The sequence below is a fragment of the Netta rufina genome (genome assembly GCF_964035555.1).
Source record: "Netta rufina genome assembly, chromosome: 1".
In the NCBI taxonomy this organism is placed as follows: Eukaryota; Metazoa; Chordata; class Aves; order Anseriformes; family Anatidae; genus Netta; species Netta rufina.
In genome coordinates, this window is record NC_140123.1 from 160,396,901 (window position 1) to 160,414,382 (window position 17,482).

At 35.3% G+C, this 17,482-nt stretch overlaps 1 protein-coding gene across 3 annotated transcripts in view; it reads right to left on the minus strand.

Moving 5' to 3' along the window:
- Positions 1-1,608: 1,608 nt before the first annotated feature.
- Positions 1,609-17,482, minus strand: part of CDK17 (cyclin dependent kinase 17) — a 94,843-nt gene continuing 78,969 nt past the window's right edge. For 2 of the 3 annotated variants that reach the window (XM_084306515.1, XM_084306513.1), the window contains 12 exons: positions 15,697-15,753; positions 13,782-13,896; positions 13,160-13,254; positions 12,197-12,259; positions 9,291-9,414; positions 7,629-7,749; positions 6,991-7,088; positions 6,536-6,641; positions 5,802-5,844; positions 4,460-4,550; positions 3,586-3,663; positions 1,609-3,377 (listed from right to left, as the gene is read on the minus strand). In XM_084306515.1, the coding sequence (XP_084162641.1) occupies positions 3,340-3,377; positions 3,586-3,663; positions 4,460-4,550; positions 5,802-5,844; positions 6,536-6,641; positions 6,991-7,088; positions 7,629-7,749; positions 9,291-9,414; positions 12,197-12,259; positions 13,160-13,254; positions 13,782-13,896; positions 15,697-15,753 (1,029 nt within the window). In that variant the 3' untranslated portion in view covers positions 1,609-3,339. The remainder of the gene's footprint in view (positions 3,378-3,585; positions 3,664-4,459; positions 4,551-5,801; positions 5,845-6,535; positions 6,642-6,990; positions 7,089-7,628; positions 7,750-9,290; positions 9,415-12,196; positions 12,260-13,159; positions 13,255-13,781; positions 13,897-15,696; positions 15,754-17,482) is intronic. The other variant, XM_084306514.1, reaches the window with a different exon arrangement.

Genomic DNA, 17,482 nt, shown 5'->3' on the forward strand with positions numbered 1-17,482 from the left:
AATAACACAGCTGTGTTGAGATGCATGTTTCACTAGAGCATTGCTGAGCAGCTGGTTTGTCCCTTTCAATCTCCCACTCTTTCCTGGCCTGTAAATTCCCCACCCTCCACCCACCCTTTCTCCTCTTCAGCCTTCACCTGCATGTGCACACCACCTCGTGACCACCTGCTTCTTTCCTGCCTTCGAATCCACCTTTTTTCCTACACACACCTATACACACACCTTGGCCTTTCCGCCTCTGGGTAGACGGGGTACAATGGGTATATCCTCTACAAATACTTATTTAAAATCAGCAGCTACTTGCAGGCCATTTCTCCTTAACTGATCACCCATCGTCAAGCAGAGGCTGTTGTAACCAAATCTTGTCAATCATCCAATTTTAGTGAGCATCTGCTTGATGTTCACCGTGGCTGAGGCCTCCTCCCAGAAGGGTCAGCACTCGCTGCGTTCTCGGTGACAGTGAAACCAGGCCTGTACTGCCTGATGCTGTCAGACAGGGGACGGGAACACTGAATTGCACAAAAACGATGTCAGAGAAATGCCCAGTGACTTCAGACTCACTGACTACTGCCCCAAACAGGCATCTGCCACAGAATTGCCTCTGCTGATGCAGGAATTTTGATTATGGACCAAAAAAAAAAAAAAAAAAAAAAGAGAGAGAGACCCCAACAAAACTGGCTTGACCACAGATGCCGAATTTCTTAAAAAATACATTCTTTAAAGCTATCTCCTAGTGAAGCAAACCAATTCATTTGTAGATCCTTAGAAAAATCTCTTTATATTCAGAGTGCTTCAATTTTATGGAAGATCTTTTCATCTGTAACAACAACACCAAATTCCTATCCAAAATGGAAATCTCCTTTTGTTAGCTGCAGCTGATCCCCTTCTAAATTTGTTAATGCACTTCATTTTACCAGTTAAACCTTTAAGTCCTTTACTCATTAGTGTCACATTATTTCTTGTTCTTTTATGATCTAGAAAATATTACTGTTCTAGAAATGCTAAATCCCACATTTATCCACAGTAAACATTTACTCTATATTTTCACTACTTCTGTAGAAAAAAAAATGTTTTTTTGATACTCCTTTCTTCAACACCATTACATCTACAACATATTTCCTACAAAGTTAATCAGTATAAAATCTAGATCAGATCCATAGCAACTATAAAAATATATATAACAACTATTTCAGGACAAAGGTTTTTCAATCAGTGCCAAATCTGCCTCTGACACACACGAGACACTCCCACTGGTATCAGTGGCAGTTCAAATCCATGCATCCGAGCCACGTCTCACCTTCCTAGAGCTACGCAAAACTCCTGATACCACGTGACATGCAGGACTTCATCGCTAACAATCAGACTATGGACCATGTTTATGATAAGATCCTGAACGGCCTCAGTTGCAGATGAGTGATACCACCCTCGCTGCCACTACTTCTGGGCTGCATGAATTCATAAGCAGCTAGAGTTCAAACTGATGACTCCCACAACACACAGATCTAGCTAAGTTGCCAACAATGCCCCAAGAACTGCAAGTTCACTTAGTCTGTATTTTTAACAGCACAGGGCCTTTGTCGTTATAAATTTCAAAACAAAACCAAAGAATTCCACATAATATTTATACTTTCAAAAGTACAATATTAATACAGGTCGGTCAGTTAGAAATAACAGCAGTTTGTTAGGTCTACAAGATTTAACGTAAAACCGGTATACAAATGCTGAAAAGCAGTAGTGGTCCAAGAGTCACCATTACACATTAACTTCTCTCTTCCAGAAAATAAAAAAAAAAATCCCAATTCAAATTGACCAGTATCAATGAAATATTAATAAAACACCCCCAAACATGCCACAATCACTATTCACAAATAAAGTTAAAATGAAATATACAAAAATTCACTTAATACTGTTAAATAACAATAAACTACAAGATTTCCTGAACAGAAATGGTAGGACCCCTGAATGTTTTACAGTGAATGTCAGGAAAAATTAAGTTACCTATGACTATTTTCATGATATACCAGCCAAAGATTTACATGACCATTTCAAAATATACCAATAAAGATTTACAGTCTCTTTAAGATGCACTAAACAAATAGGTTCATAAAGGTGAACACAAATGCTTAAAAATACTGTAACCATCACCAAGGGTGTACTTATGATACTCACTGAGATGCATAAGCATAGTAGTAACATGTTTACTATCTCTGGTAAACAGATAACATCTAAGATCTGAGAAACTCTCTAAGTTCCCATTTTAAAAGTTCTGTAGTATAGTGAGTTCTTATCAAGTACAAACTTGCATCTTTCCAGTTGATTTCAAGTGAATAATGCACAAATGGGAGAGCAACAGGGTGGGAAAAGTGTGACATTATTCCCATGTTCTTGTAATTAGTCGTCCTGTTTCTCTGTAATGAAAAGATTCAAAATTTCAAAATTAAGCCAGGGTCCAACATATATGAATCATTTTTTTTTCTTTTTTTTTTTTTTTTTCTTTCTTTTTTTTTTTTTTTTTAATACTATTTGTATTTCTAAGTTAAAAACAAGGTAAAAAAAGTCATTGCTTCTGTCAGGTCCCATATGCACAACAATGTGCAAATATCTTATGCTGGAGTGAGCCTGACAAAATTTATTATCCAGTCTCCATGCTCTAATTTATCAATAACTAATATAGGATCTGAGAGCAAATAATAATTACTTTTCACTTGTTTGAATCAACTTTCACACCATGTGCTTTTCAAAAACATAATATGCATTATAATTTTTCAACTATTTCAACACATACTTCCAATGTTAAATAAGGAATTAAGTGCCATGAACTTAGAGCATTAAAGATGGTTCACCTATAGCCAAGCAAAGCTATGTTTACATTCCAGGAAACACTGCAGTTTAAGAAATACAAAAAAACCCGCAGCAGTAGAACGTTTTATGAAGAGAAACAGATGCATTCACATATTATAAAGCCATTGCAACTTCTTCAGGCATGGAACTGTTGTGTTAACTATACAGACAGTAGTTATTTAGCAGCAATGATTCCGCAATAAATAATGCACTGTGTTTCTCAGTCCTGCACAAAAATTGCAGCTACAGTTACATCAACAGCTGTAACCTACTGGCTCTAGTGGCAGAGGAGACCTTAAAACCAACTGTACAAAAAATTGTCACACTGTGACAACAAATATAAAAACATAATCTGCAGGTTGGAAATAAAAAGACTCCACTGTGAAGAGGACAGTGTAGACAAACTGCGATTCCGAGTCCACCAAAAGAGAGCACTGCCTTCAGATCCGAGTCCTTGATTGATAGGATAGGCTTGGGCTTGACTCTGCACCGCCCACTTTAAAAAAGCATGCTCTGCCTTCTGTTCTTCCCATGTCCTACAACAGAACATGGACCATGGTAAGAAACTTAAGCATTCATGCAACAGAGTATTCAATCATTATCTATATCTCTCCTTCTATGCCAAGAGAATATCCTTTCTTTGGGCTTCAACCAGTATCACAATGTTTTGTTTTTTTTTTTAACCTGCAGTTATTGTGTTAGCATGCAATTTGTAAGTATGAGAAAATATTAGTATTTCCATACCTGTCTCTGGGTAAGTGGAATTTCGAAAGCCAGGGTCTTTTTGCAGCTGAATCTCTTTTAGACTGAATATAGAAACACCTGTAATGTAACAGAGAAATTAATTCATATCTATCTGAGCACAAGTATGCTTTATTGAGCAAAATTCTATTCATAATTGTGCAGATTTGGTAAGAAAAAAACCTTTCCTTATTCCCAAATGTTTAAGTCAATGTGTATTAGACTTCTTTAATAGACTAAAGAATTTTTCATTAAGCAATTGTTGTCAGTTAACCCTGATATATAGCTAAGCATCATGAAACTGCTTGCTAACTTCCCCAAAGCCCTAGTGTATGGGGAAGAGGAAAGGAAAAGTAAAATCAAGAAAACCTGAGATGAAAACTCTTTAGTAAGTGAAGGAGGCGAAGAAGAGATAAAAAACAAAAGTGATGCAAAGGCAGTAACTCACCACCTCCCATGTGTAGGTTGATGCCCTGCCAGTTCCATAGCAAAATACGTCTAACTTCCCCAACAGACCCCTCACCCCCCACCATGCCCCCCTTCCTCCTTTTTGATTCCCGAGCATGACATTATATGGCATAGGTTATCTCTTTGGACAGTTCAGGTTATCTGCCTGCTGTGTCCCCAACCTGTTGCACATCCCCCAGTCTATTCACTGCGGGGGGAAGTGAGAAAAGAGAAGGCCTTGACACTGTGCAAACACTGCTGAGCCATAGCTAGAGCACTGGTGTGTTATCAGCACTGTTTTGGTGACAAATATAAGACATGGCACCATGCTAGGTGCTATGATGAAAATTAAATCCATCCCAGCCAGATGCAGGACAGTAGTGTACTATCTTAACAATACTCCTCTGTTGCTTTACTACTATACTCTTACTTTCAGGCAAAGTATGTATTCTTGTTCCAAGGCTTCTGAAGTATGCATGTTTCATGGCCTCTTCTGCCGAAATTCTCTTCTTTGATTCATACTATTAACATACAAGGATGTAAGTGCATCAGTTTTAATTTAAAAATCCTTTGTATTAAGTGATTTCATCAAAGGAAGAAAGAGTTCAACTTGCTCAAATCTTTCCTACCACCTCACTAGGACATCTTTGTTTTCATTACTTTTATTTCACAGATGAAACACCTAACATATGTTATCTAAATTAGAATTATCAACATATGAGATTGCTAAAATACTCAACTGCTGTAAATGGATGCAAATAGAAGTATACTTAATCTTTATTTGTAGTTGTAACAATGATTAGATGTCAGACTTTGGGCTACTTTATGTTCTAATATTAAATTGCAATTACATGAGATCACAAAAGCTTTCTAATTAGAATGGACTATGCTGCAGTATTTTGCATAAAAGGGAACTTCAGACAACATGGTCTTCAATCTGTGCTTAACAATCTCATGTTTGGCATATTTAGAAATTTGGACAAAGATTCAGACATTTAAAAATGGTGTACACAAAGAAGAACAAAGTCTAAACAAGGACTGCAAGAACTACTCTCAAAGAGTGTGTAAATAGATGAAGACTTGGTATAGAAATTAAACCACTGGCTGCAAAGCAGAGTTACTGCACTCCACCTAATACACTAAGGCGTCTTAACACAGTGAAGTTACAGGGCTTCTACATTCTTTCAAAGACTTAAGAGTTGGCCTTCCATCTTGCCTCCCCTCTTCTTGTTTCTTGGCTCATTTTTAATACAGATTAAAAGATTAAAGCCACAAAACACTTTACCTTTTGAATATAAACAGTTGGAAAGATCAAAGAGTATTCTTTACATTAGTAGATGCTTCTCTAGTGGGAAGCAAAATCCATCTTTACAGAACCGTAGTATTTGTATTTAAAAGTTCTGTTTTAATACTGTATTTCGAAAGTGTTTTAGTTTTTCAGGGAATTGCTAACAGAATCAATTACTTATTTTACAAACAGTAATCAGAGAGAAGAAATTGCTTCTTGCAAAAGAAAAAACAAAAACATCAACAGAAAAACCCTACCCAAAACCACAACTCCAACAAAAAAAACACAGCCAAAATACCAGCTTTTAAGTTCCTGCAGCATTTAGCCTGACAATCATTCTTCCTAAACCTGTCATCCACTTCAGACTCAGCTGCACTTTGAGTTAGATCTAACAGGTACTATGCTTATAATTACAATTTTACATAATACATCAAAACTCTAAACTTGCACTTTTAATAAAGTAAAGCCACAAAACATATCTTACTTGAAGGAACTTCGCTATCAATTCAATTCCTTCCGTGTCTAGCCTAAAAAAAAAAAAAGTTATTGAATTATATTTACAGAAGCTGATCTGCAAAGTAACCGATGAAAGTTGAATTTTAAGAAGTGAATGTTTTCACCCAAACAACTTTACTACTTGTGAATGTGTATACATACAAGTAGCACTATATCAGAACAAGATGAAAATACCGGGAACATACAAATCTTGAGCTTTGTATTGTGATTTAGTAGATTGACCCAGGTCATTCACTAGGAGAACACAATGTTAGATCTTTTTCTCAGAGTCAATAAAAATGTGTTAGGCTTTGTTATAAAGTTTATTTACAACCTCCGTGCTGTTAACAATACTGATGCAGACCCTTGAAGTTCCTCATACTGATTTTAGAATGATTTCAAGAGACTGCTCAAGGAAACCTTGCCATTTTAACAATGAGCCTATTATATAACAAGAGAATTTGCAAGTGCTGTGTGAATACTCCCACTATGCAGGCATTATTAACAAGGCGTTTACAGTTCTATAGGTCATTATGGAGCCTTGAATGATATTAGACAAAGTAATTGAATAGTAATGGGATTATGCTTTGCATTAATATCTGCCCACAATGATGTACAATTTTCCAGCATTCACTAGCACACCATACTTGGAACCTTGTTCACATTTACAAATATTCAAAGCTATAGGAATGTATATCTTCTTTTAAATAAAACACAAAATACCTTGGTGCATGGTTGATTAGGGGTTGTGGTTTATATTTAGGGAAGTTGTAGTTTCTAAATTCATCACTGGAAGAAATACCTGGCCATGTTTCTTGACATGGGGTTCCTGTATTTAAAAAAAGCAATAAATTCAACTTACAAAAAATCACCACCAACAAAACAACAACAAAAATAACCCCTTTCCCCCACAGACCTGTAAAGAAACAGCCCTGACATAAATAAGCACTTAATCCTGTAATTTGAACAGGAAAAAAAAGGAGGCAATGCTGTACAAACTCATCTGTGCACTCAGGTTGATCATTTTTAATCAAGAACACACTCATTCACCTTAAAGACAATGGAACATAAAATGTAATTTTTAATAGATAAAGATCTACAGTTCTCCCAGAAAACAAAAAAAGTGTTTAGAAGAATAAACATATACCTGTAACAGTGCTGCTAAAAGTAACACTTACCTAGAAGCCTGAAAATTAAGTGCAGCTCATCTTCAACAGTTGAACCAGGGAAGAGAGGCCTTCCTGATGCCATTTCAAAAAATATGCACCCAACTCCCCTTTTATAGAAACAGAGAAAAAGGTAAATCAGAAAAAAAAATACACAGCAATTTAAGCTTTCTGCTCCTAAAGATATCTATAATTTCTCTTAAATAAAAACAAATTATATTAGTTAACTACATATTGCTACTAAAAGAAATTTTGAAAGAAGATATGCAGCAACAAAAGAACCATCAAAGACCAAATAAAATCTTTGTCATAGCTATATTATATCCTCTCCCTTCAGATGTCAAGTTAATCCATTGTATTGTAAGTTCATAGTAAAATACCATGTTGTGTCATCAGGAGAACATGGATTTCTTTTCCCCTAGAAATGTGGGCCTGATGCATGTTTTAGCAATAAAAAAGTACTCTGCATTTTCAAAGACAAACAATAGCATCTTCCCCATCTGTCAACCCTTTCTCTAATATTTAATGCAGTGATAGCCTTCAAAAAGTCGAAGGATTAGTATTTGAATGCTACTACATAGCAATGAAGAACTGGCATTTTTTCAACTTGACTGAGAATAAAAATTAAAACTAGACAAAGCTATACAAACCACATGTCTATTTGAGTTGAATACTCTGAAGATCCAAGGAGAACATCAGGTGGTCTGTACCATAACGTGACAACTTCATTGGAATAAGTCTTCGTAGGCACAGACTTCGCTCTAGCCAATCCTTGATAAAAAGGGAAATAAAGGGTCACGTGCTGCTTCTATGCAATGCTGCTTTTCTTAAATCTTATTTTCCATGGAACTGACAAAGAATTTTCATGAGAGAAGTCAGCTTTAATATACTGACTTGCTAAATACCTTCCAAATTATATTCATTCAAGAGTCCTAATAAATATATTTCTACAATGTGTTTTGACTTAGTATTTACAGAAATCTCATGGTAAGTGTTTTGAAGCATATAAGGCAGGTAAGCAGATCAAAACTTGCAGTAAGCCTATACATGTCATCAAAACAACAAAGCATTATATCAATATAGCATCTTCCCCACAATCTGTGAAATCCTACATTTACCACTTAACAATTACACTGCAAGAAAAAGAAAGCAACAAATGAACCATGAAGCAGTGGAAATGGACCAACAGTGTTGGACTGATCAGTAGAGGTTTTTCACAATAATACTGTCAGTTTGTCAGTAACATCCTCAATAAAATTTAGGTCTGTCGTGTTAAATACAATCTTCTGAGCAACTTTTGTTCACAAACAAGTGAAAAAAAAAACAGCGTGAACACGATTCTCAAAGGACTTTCCTGACATAGAAAATAAAAGGAAATTGTGAATGCTGCACTCGTCTGCAAATGCTCACTGGAAATCTCAAAGGAGCTTGGTGCATCAACACCTGACAATTCTGTACAGGGACAGACCCTTCCTCTTGCTCTCCTTGGTAACTCTGCTTTGGAGTGATTGTGGAGCGTGAGTAACAAACAGCCTGAGCTCCAGCTTAAGGATTTGATTAAATGTCAAATTCAAAGGAAGCTGTAAGACTACTTTCAAACCTCAAGTTCAGTGACAATATGACCTACACATGTATTTTCTAATATCCTGTGAAAGGACAACTTCCATTTTCCATCTGAGAATGCACAAATTTACTACAGATCTGGTGTTCTCATCTTTCCTTTATAAATGCAACTGCACATACCCATTTCTCTTTTGGCTCCTTCAGATTAATTCCAGCAACCATTATGATTGCTTTCACTAATTTGTTCAAAGCCAAGACAGAAACCAAAACAATGGTTTGTGGAATATTTCTTAGTGTTCACAACTGAAGCCATAGACTGACTAAGAAGTACCAGCTTCTACAGAAAACTGTAAAACTGACACAGACTTGGGCTGGGACCATAGCCAACAGACTGAATGCTGATCCTGCAGTTACAGTTCAGAAGCCATTGCAAAGAAGACAGGATAGCTACATCACAGGCAGCAAATTGCTTGCCTACTGATAGTGACTAGAGGATGTTACTTTTCCAGTTATTGACAAACAGCAACAGCAACAAGGACAAGGTTCTAAATCCTAGCCTTTTGAATTAGTAAGGATGTACAAAGATGAATTAAATACACATCTTTGGTTCATTTTCCTGATGTTCACAGTGGTTTTCAAATGCACATTCCCAGTTCCAAAGGATTTCAAAGTTCAATATAATTTGTTTTCAGTATTTTCTTGATAGTGAGTAAAGAAAATATTTGTTACAGAAGAATTTCAGTCCGTACCAAAGTCTGCTAGCTTCAGTTCTCCTTTCTCATTAATTAGTAGATTTTGTGGCTTCAGATCTCGATGCAACACCTTTCTTCTATGACAGTAAGCCAAACCACGAAGAATCTGGTATAAAAACAGCTACAAAAGAGAACATTTAAATAAATTAGGCCAAAAATGTTAATTTTCAGATTACACTAACTTATAACAGCCTGTTTGGGCACTGCAGAGTTAAAGCTCTGTACTGTAAGCAAGACAAAAATACCTCTAAAAAAGTAAATTAATTTTCCCTATGAGCACACTTAGAGTATCTTCATTATTGTTTACAGATTTAAAATCCTTTTATGCTAATGCATTGCTTTTACACAGTACTTTACAATAAAGATTTTAAGGGAGATTTGTTCTGCATAATTGAAGAGAACCACAGGGCTGTTTAAGTATTTACCAGTGTTCTTCCCCACACTAACATCTTTAAAGGTAACTGTCTCTGGCTGCACTCAAGTTCCTTTCTGCCACAGCTCAGCACCTTTTCCATCCAACTGTGCAAAAACTGTTTAAAGATGTTTTGGCAGCCTCTTGGAAAAATACAACTGGATTCACAAGCTCGTGAAATGTGGAGAAGTGGGGAAATGAATAATACTAACATAACCCAACATCCTCTGGCATTTTACATTCATCCACTGACCTCAATACACGCAGGTTTATTTTAGTCCTTTGGAACAGTAAGCCAACCAAGCAACTCTACTCACACGTATTAATGCTGCATATTCATAGACATAAAGGTAGTAAGGGATGAAGAAAGGTTTATCAGTGGGCAGCCAAATCAGTTTACTCTATCACTGCATTAATAAATACTACATTGCAATTTCTTATACATATAAGGCATCTGAACTTGAATATGGGCCTTCTGGGTAGCCATTGATGGTATCAATAACTACACAGAAGCCCTCAGGCAGTATCAATGATGAAATGTACAATTAAAAAAACCAGAGCATTATAAACAATGATGTTTACCAATATGAAAAATTCACCATGTAATAGTGCTTTTGAGAAGAAACACTGGAACGTTTTTATATGACCATTTCCTAACACAGCAGCTTATTTTTGTACCAGGTGACACCACCAAATTCTTTTTCCTAAACTGGACAAGCAACACAGCAGGTGTACTTTACATCCATCTGTTCTCAGTCTGATTATATGGGATCTACCTACTCAAGAAAAAGAGAATTTTGAGCATTTTTTCTTTCTTCCTTTCCTTTTTGGAAGAGCAGGATGAGAAACAACTTTTTTTTTTTTTTTTTTCTGTCGACTCAGGCCTATACTGTCGCAGGGGTAGTCACTCCCAAGCGATGTTAACAGCACAGTGGTAGAAATTGATAGCCATCTCTAGTGTGCACTGTGACAGCAAGGATTTGTCAAGAAAGCAATGCAGATTATTTTACAGAAATTGTGGATATTCATGACAGTTGGCATGGATCCTTCCACAAATTCACAGGAAACATATTAACTCAAAATTTTTTTTTTGGAAATGGTAATGCCTGCAGAGATCACACACATCTTTATATGATACATTCTTATTTTGTTACAACTGAAAACATAAAATCAGGTGAAGAATGTGACAGAAGGGGTGACAGGGAGGTCTCTCAAATGTTAATAACGATTCAAACCCCCACAGTTATTGCACTATAAGCATATACAGCAACCACAGTTAAGCAGCTGTTCTGTTTTCTCAGTGCCAAAGGTACTAACCATATCAATCTGCTCTTATGGCATTGTTTAAACCACAGGCAAACATGGAAAAAGCAGGTTTTCTCTGCTTAGCTCTGATTATCACAAGCAGATTCCCCCTGTTCTCTTAACCACACTTATTACAGGAATCAGCTTCCACTTACAACTTATTAACTTGTATTTAATTAAAAACACAAGCTTAATTATGTTTTTTGTTGTCTCGCTGACTCTCTGGTTCTGTTCTTAGGGTCACAGCTTACAATTAATATTTTTCAAGAGGCATGGAAAAGTTTCTCAAATACACTTACTGTAAAAGTAGCAACCCTTAAATGAATTATACACAGCTTAATGAAACTGTTTTGAAGGTACAGCACATGTTGCAATACAGCAGGGTGATATTGTTACACAGTCCAGCCTCATTTGACAACTTACTCCAAGTTTGTATTCTCTTCTCTTCGGAATCATGTTTATAGAGCTGTAAGTATTAACAAAATACAAACAGGTATTCTAGTTTTTCAAATGAAAAACTGCTTGTGAGGAGGGAGACTTGAAACTGAGTCAGTCTCACCAGGCCTGATTTGCAACTGAGCCACTAGACTGGGCCACAACTATAGTTAAAAGCAAAAGACAACTAAATCTTAAAAAAAGTAATTTCTATTTTATCACTAATGGAGAGATGGCCATCATTTATTCTTAAATATGTATTAAAAATATCTTACTTGGCAGTGGAATCCAATCCCACAATCATGACTCTGCTCACATTTTCCTTGGTGCACACACAAACTTTACTTGAGGATATATTAATCTAAGGACTGACCTCAATAGATGAGTACACAATAGTGGAAGGACAAAAAAAAAGAGGTCAATACAGTTATAAATTTATTACTTTTTTGGAAACGTTTGTTTTAAATGTGTAACTTCAAAGAGAATGAGATCTTAAATAAAGTTACGTAAACTCTTTATTTTTTTTTTGCTTTAAACATTTAAATGCTCCCAAAACCTAAAAGGAAGACTCCATCTGATGTCAAATGTAGTTGAGTCAAAAGGAATGTTTTTTTTTTTTTTTTAAAAAGTTCTTTTTTTTTTTTTTTTTAAAAGCTCTAAACCATACAGCTTCTGGTTAGTTAGTTCTCTGAAATTCTTCAGTCAGAACAGAGAAAGTTGAAGAACAGTAAATGTCACTAAAACCACTCACCTTTACATTATGCATACTCATGATGTTACCACAGTCATCCATGTACTGCTTCAGATCCTTGTCCTGTCAAAAGATCACCACTATTCAGTAAAATTATGGACAACAGATTACGTGACTGTTATTTTTTATTAGAACTAGTGAAGAAATTACTCATCAGAAAACTGATTTATCTGCAAAATATGATTTTTTTTTTTTTAATTTTAAAAAACAACCTCTCCCTCCCCCAAAACTAACAACCAAAACAAACCCCTTTAAGTCTGAACATGGAGATAATTGTCTTTCCAGAGGGCAAAAATACCCATGCTGTCCATTAGGATGCATTATCTTAGACACCATTATTTGTTATTGCTTTCATCTTCTACCTTGTGTGTGCCATTCTACCTTGTGTGTGCCACTTTTTTTTTTTTTTTTTTTAATTTTGAAATGGAATTACTACATTCTCCAATTACACTGGAAGTGAAGATTTTGTTCTTCAACCCTCTTATTACGCTCATATATTCCAGCAAAAATATAATTAAAGCGTCAGTGAGAAAATTAAAAGTCTATAATATAAGAGGCAAGCAAGTAAGAGATGCAATTGTGGGCACTTGCTTGAAAAGAATTACAAAAATATGGAATATACTTTTTTTTTTTTTCTCTAAGATCACTTGCAAAATTATTGAAAAATATCATTGGGATAATAGCATAATTATCCCTTTTTACAGTTACTGAATTCAGGATGAGTTTTCTCAGGTAGATCACCTCTAACTGCTATTAATGAAACATTACAACGATGAGAACTTACTGCACTTTGAGAACTGAATACAGATGTATACTTTTCAGCCAAATAATTCTACATGCAAGACAATAATATAACAGAGTATTTTAAAAAAGATAATACAGAATTTTGTTATGTCTGTGTTACTCAGTATTCTGTAAGGAGATAAACAGAATATAAAGCTCAACAGTGGTTTAAATGCTTACCAGATATTCAAAAACAAGAGTCAAAGACTTGTCTGTGTGAACAATATCATGTAATGTAACAATATTTGCATGCTTCAGATCTTTTAATAATGACACTGCAAAGGAGAATGGTAAATATAAAATAAATAAATGCAACATGAGCAATAAACACATTTCTAGCAAGTTCACATATATGCTATTTATTTATTTATAATTAAAAAGCTATTTTAAAGAACATAGATTAACTTAATGCCATATGAACACTAAATATGAGAAATGTATTTAATTAAAAGACCAAACTCATTTGGGTAGCAAACTGTAAATATTTGCTAGACAGTGCAGTTCAGGCAGCAGCAGTCATTTCATATAATGTATTCTGAATCCCTGAAAGTTATTCCCTAGTATTAGTCTAATTCAATACAAAATCATCAATTTATAACACCATTTGAAAACACAACCTTCCCCCAATAAAATAAATACATTTGAAACACTAACCCTTAATATGTCTAAGATTAAAATTTTCCTTATCAAAACTAATTTTTTTTTTACACGTATCACATAGCTGATTTGTTTTCCAAGCACTTTGGTCAAAAAGAAAGCCAGAAATATCTGAAATTCTAAAAAGCAATAAAAATGTGATCACCTTCTCTTATAGCTGTACACGGTGCTCCCTCTTCATGTTCCAGGCGAATTTCTTTCAGAGCTACTAGGTTCTCTGTCAACTTACTTCTCCCCTTATAAACTGTTGCATAAGTACCCTACAACATGGAAAAAGAAGAATACTTTTAAAAATTGCTCCTTCATTGAAAGATAAGTTCAAAAAGAAAATATGAACTGAAATCCGAGGTTTTAACAGCTTTCATTTTGAGTATGACTAGTTTTAATGTTTTTTTTATTTCTTATGTAAGTTAAACTAGAAAAATAGTTTGTAAACAGATCAGAATACACAGAAGACACAAGGGATGCATATACTTACTACCTCTGAAAATTAGACAAGAAGTTGTACACCAAAGAAGTTAGATCAGGTAGTATTAAGTTCCCCAAGTTCACTGCTGGGATCATCTAGAAAGGCCATATTTAAATAAAACTAGCGCAGGTAACTATATTTTGCTGCAGGTATTTTACCAATGGCTGCAGACAAATTCTACCACTATTTTTTAGGAAAACATACAATTCCTTTTGTCTGCTTCTTGTCTTTGTTACAAATTTTACATGAGCATGCACTGGGAAGGGAGGAAACGGAAGTTTCATTTTTGTTGACATCGTGAACATGAATATAGTGAAATTTATCTTTTAGTTTTCTTAGACAATGGAAAATTTGAAACTCTTAATATATGTTATATAATGACAAGAAACCCTGACAAAACAGTCATTAGGTGTATCTAATTCCTGGAACTGCAAAGAGGAAGCAAAAAAGTTACAGAAAATGTCCTGCATTACTGTAGATACACCTTATATTGTCCATTACATATTATAATGCAAACGGGATAAAATACACCCACAATTATGACTTGATAGCTGCTTGATTAATATTTTTCCAAAGTTGTGTGATATCATGCCATGTCTAGTGAGCCATTTAGCAAGTACTTTAGAGAAAAAAATGCATTTGGAAATGAAAACACTGCAAATAGAGGACTAACTGCAATATTCACAGAAGATAAACCAATCAGCCCCGCTAACTTCTGCAATGTTCAGTGCGTCCCATCCTGGTGCTCCTCATCCTTCTTCTGATCCCCTGGTCACCCTCAGCCAAATTGAACAGGTCAGAAACCTGACCTCTCCCCTGAATGCTACAGTTTCTCTGAAAATCAGTCGCTGGATGTAGTAGAGGAAGGCTGTATTACTGTTCCCCCAGCAGGGAAGGGGAACAGAATTCAGTGTTACGTATTTCAACTGGTTGCACATAGTTGGCCACTGAGCTCACGTGTGTTGGCTTGTCTATATTAAGAACACAGATAGTTATTGTCTGCTTACTGCAAATGATGGCTTCTTGTCCAATGTAAGTGCTCCCTAATACCTAAATCATGACAGTAGGAGACTTAACCAGACTCAAGTAGTTTCATTATTGACAGAATAATTTTGTCTATCTGCATACGTTAGCCTTCGTAATAAGGTCAGAGACCATTCACTAATAAAGTCTTGCTCTTCCCCAGCTCACTTATGTTCTTCCTGCTTTTTTTGTTTTATTATGCAATCATAGAACATTTTTGTGGCTGTGATGTTGTTATGCATGTTAAATGCTTGGTTTACTGAAAAGAGAAATCCAATGGATATTTTGAAGGACAGAGAGATTTTCAGTTAACTTTTATGAAAAATTTTACATAAAACATTGCCATCAAATCACAGAACAGTTGAGGTTGGAAGGGACCCCTGGAGGTCATCAACCCCCCTTATCAAGCAGGGACACCTCGAGGAGGGTGCCCAGGACTACGTCCAGGAGGCTTCTGACAGACTCCATAACCTCTTCAGGCAACCTCCGCCAGTGCTCTGTCAGCTGCACATTAAAGAAATGTAATCAAAGCAATAGGCATTTAATTTCAAAAGAAAGCTATACGTACCTCTCCAAGCTTTTCTAACTTGATATAGGTTTCCATTTTTCCAAATCCAATTTCTGACTGCAATGAAAAAATACAGAAAGTTGATAATACTGACCCTTAATTTATCATTTAATCAGCAAACCGAACGTTCTCTCAGAAAAATACCTGAAAGTGTTACAGCAAACACCATGAAATTCTGTTATTTTAAAACAATTTAGCATATTATATGTGTGTGTCCCAGCATCCAAGCCGAATGCTCAGCCTATTAGTCAGTCCACTGCGCATCCTAGAAGAACTATGTACTTAGTTACATTTCATACAAAACCCCATTTTATCCTAACTCCTGCATAAATTTTCTCCATTCTTCTGATCTGATTACTAATGAGGTTATTATAGTCTAAAGCACAGAAGCCATCTCAAACTATTCCATCCTTTCTCTTGCTTAGCATATCCATATGCAGCTGCTTCTTCCAAAATAACTTTCATTACTTATTTGCTCTCTGTAAATACAGAGAACACATTCAAGACCTCAGCTCCAGGTCTCTTCTTCCATTCTGACTTCTCAAAGGCTTTTCAGTACAACACTCCACAACTAAAATCCTTAAACATCATTCCTCCACAAGCTTCAGCTTTTTCCTCAACCCTTTACATTTTATGACCTATAATTTCAAGTCTTTACATATTTTACTTGGCCCTATTCACTTTTTCTTTTGGTCACCAACTTACCTTTGCAATGCAAACCAGATTTTATCTGCCTGCATAACACCTTTTTTGCAAGACAGATTTTAAGATCATTATTTTTTCCTATTCAAATCCACTGCTAGTCTCACATTTAGTAGTTCTTTCTTGTAGTTATTTCTGTTTAAGACAATTCTCAATTACACTAAACCTTTATATTGCTCTTACAGTGTAAAGAATGTTGAAAGTTGACATGTCAAACAAGTCAATTTTTAAAAGGATTTACAAAGTGCATATAACCTGTACCCTGTCAAAATCCAAAATCCACTGGCTTCACAAGGATTTGAGTCACTGACAACTCGACAAACAGTCAGATGAAAAAGCCAGGTTTTCACCCTAGCACCACCTCCTCCTTCCACTTAACATTTCTTTCTAAGGAAAGATACTTTGACCTCTGACTGGCCTCAGCACCTATTTCCTCAGGTCAAAAAATGTTGATTTGCTCCTAAAACCCAATGGATGTTAGAACTTTATAATATTTTCTTTAGTAAATACTGTTGATTGCATTAAGATTGGACAGCAATAAAACATGAAGGCATACTAAGAAATCTTGGATTCATGCTTCTGTTAATTTTCAGAACATATGCATGAAAACACAACTGAAGTGTAAGATCTTGTCTATAAGCATATTTGACATATGTAAGAGAAAAAATGGGCACATTATTTTGTTAACACGGTACTAAGAGAACTTCTGGTTTATTAAATTAGTGTTAGGACTGAAATGTTTTAGAACCACATGCTTTAGAATCAAGCATATTTCAGAGCTTGGTGAAGCCAAGCTGCTTATCCTAAAATACAGGAAAAGTTGATATTTGACAACCCTTAAAACTCCAGTGAGATTTTAAACATACCATTGACTTATAAGTATATACTTATAAGTGTGTCTGTGTATATTTTTTTATATATATATATATACATGTATATATAAGTAGACACTGTATACTTATAAGTATAATGTTAGTAAAGTAAGTATTGTTTCCAAAGTGCATTTTAATCTACTTAAAAAGATACAACTTGAAGTGAATACTGAATGGTATCAGAAATAAAAATATATGCTTCTGAATTGAAA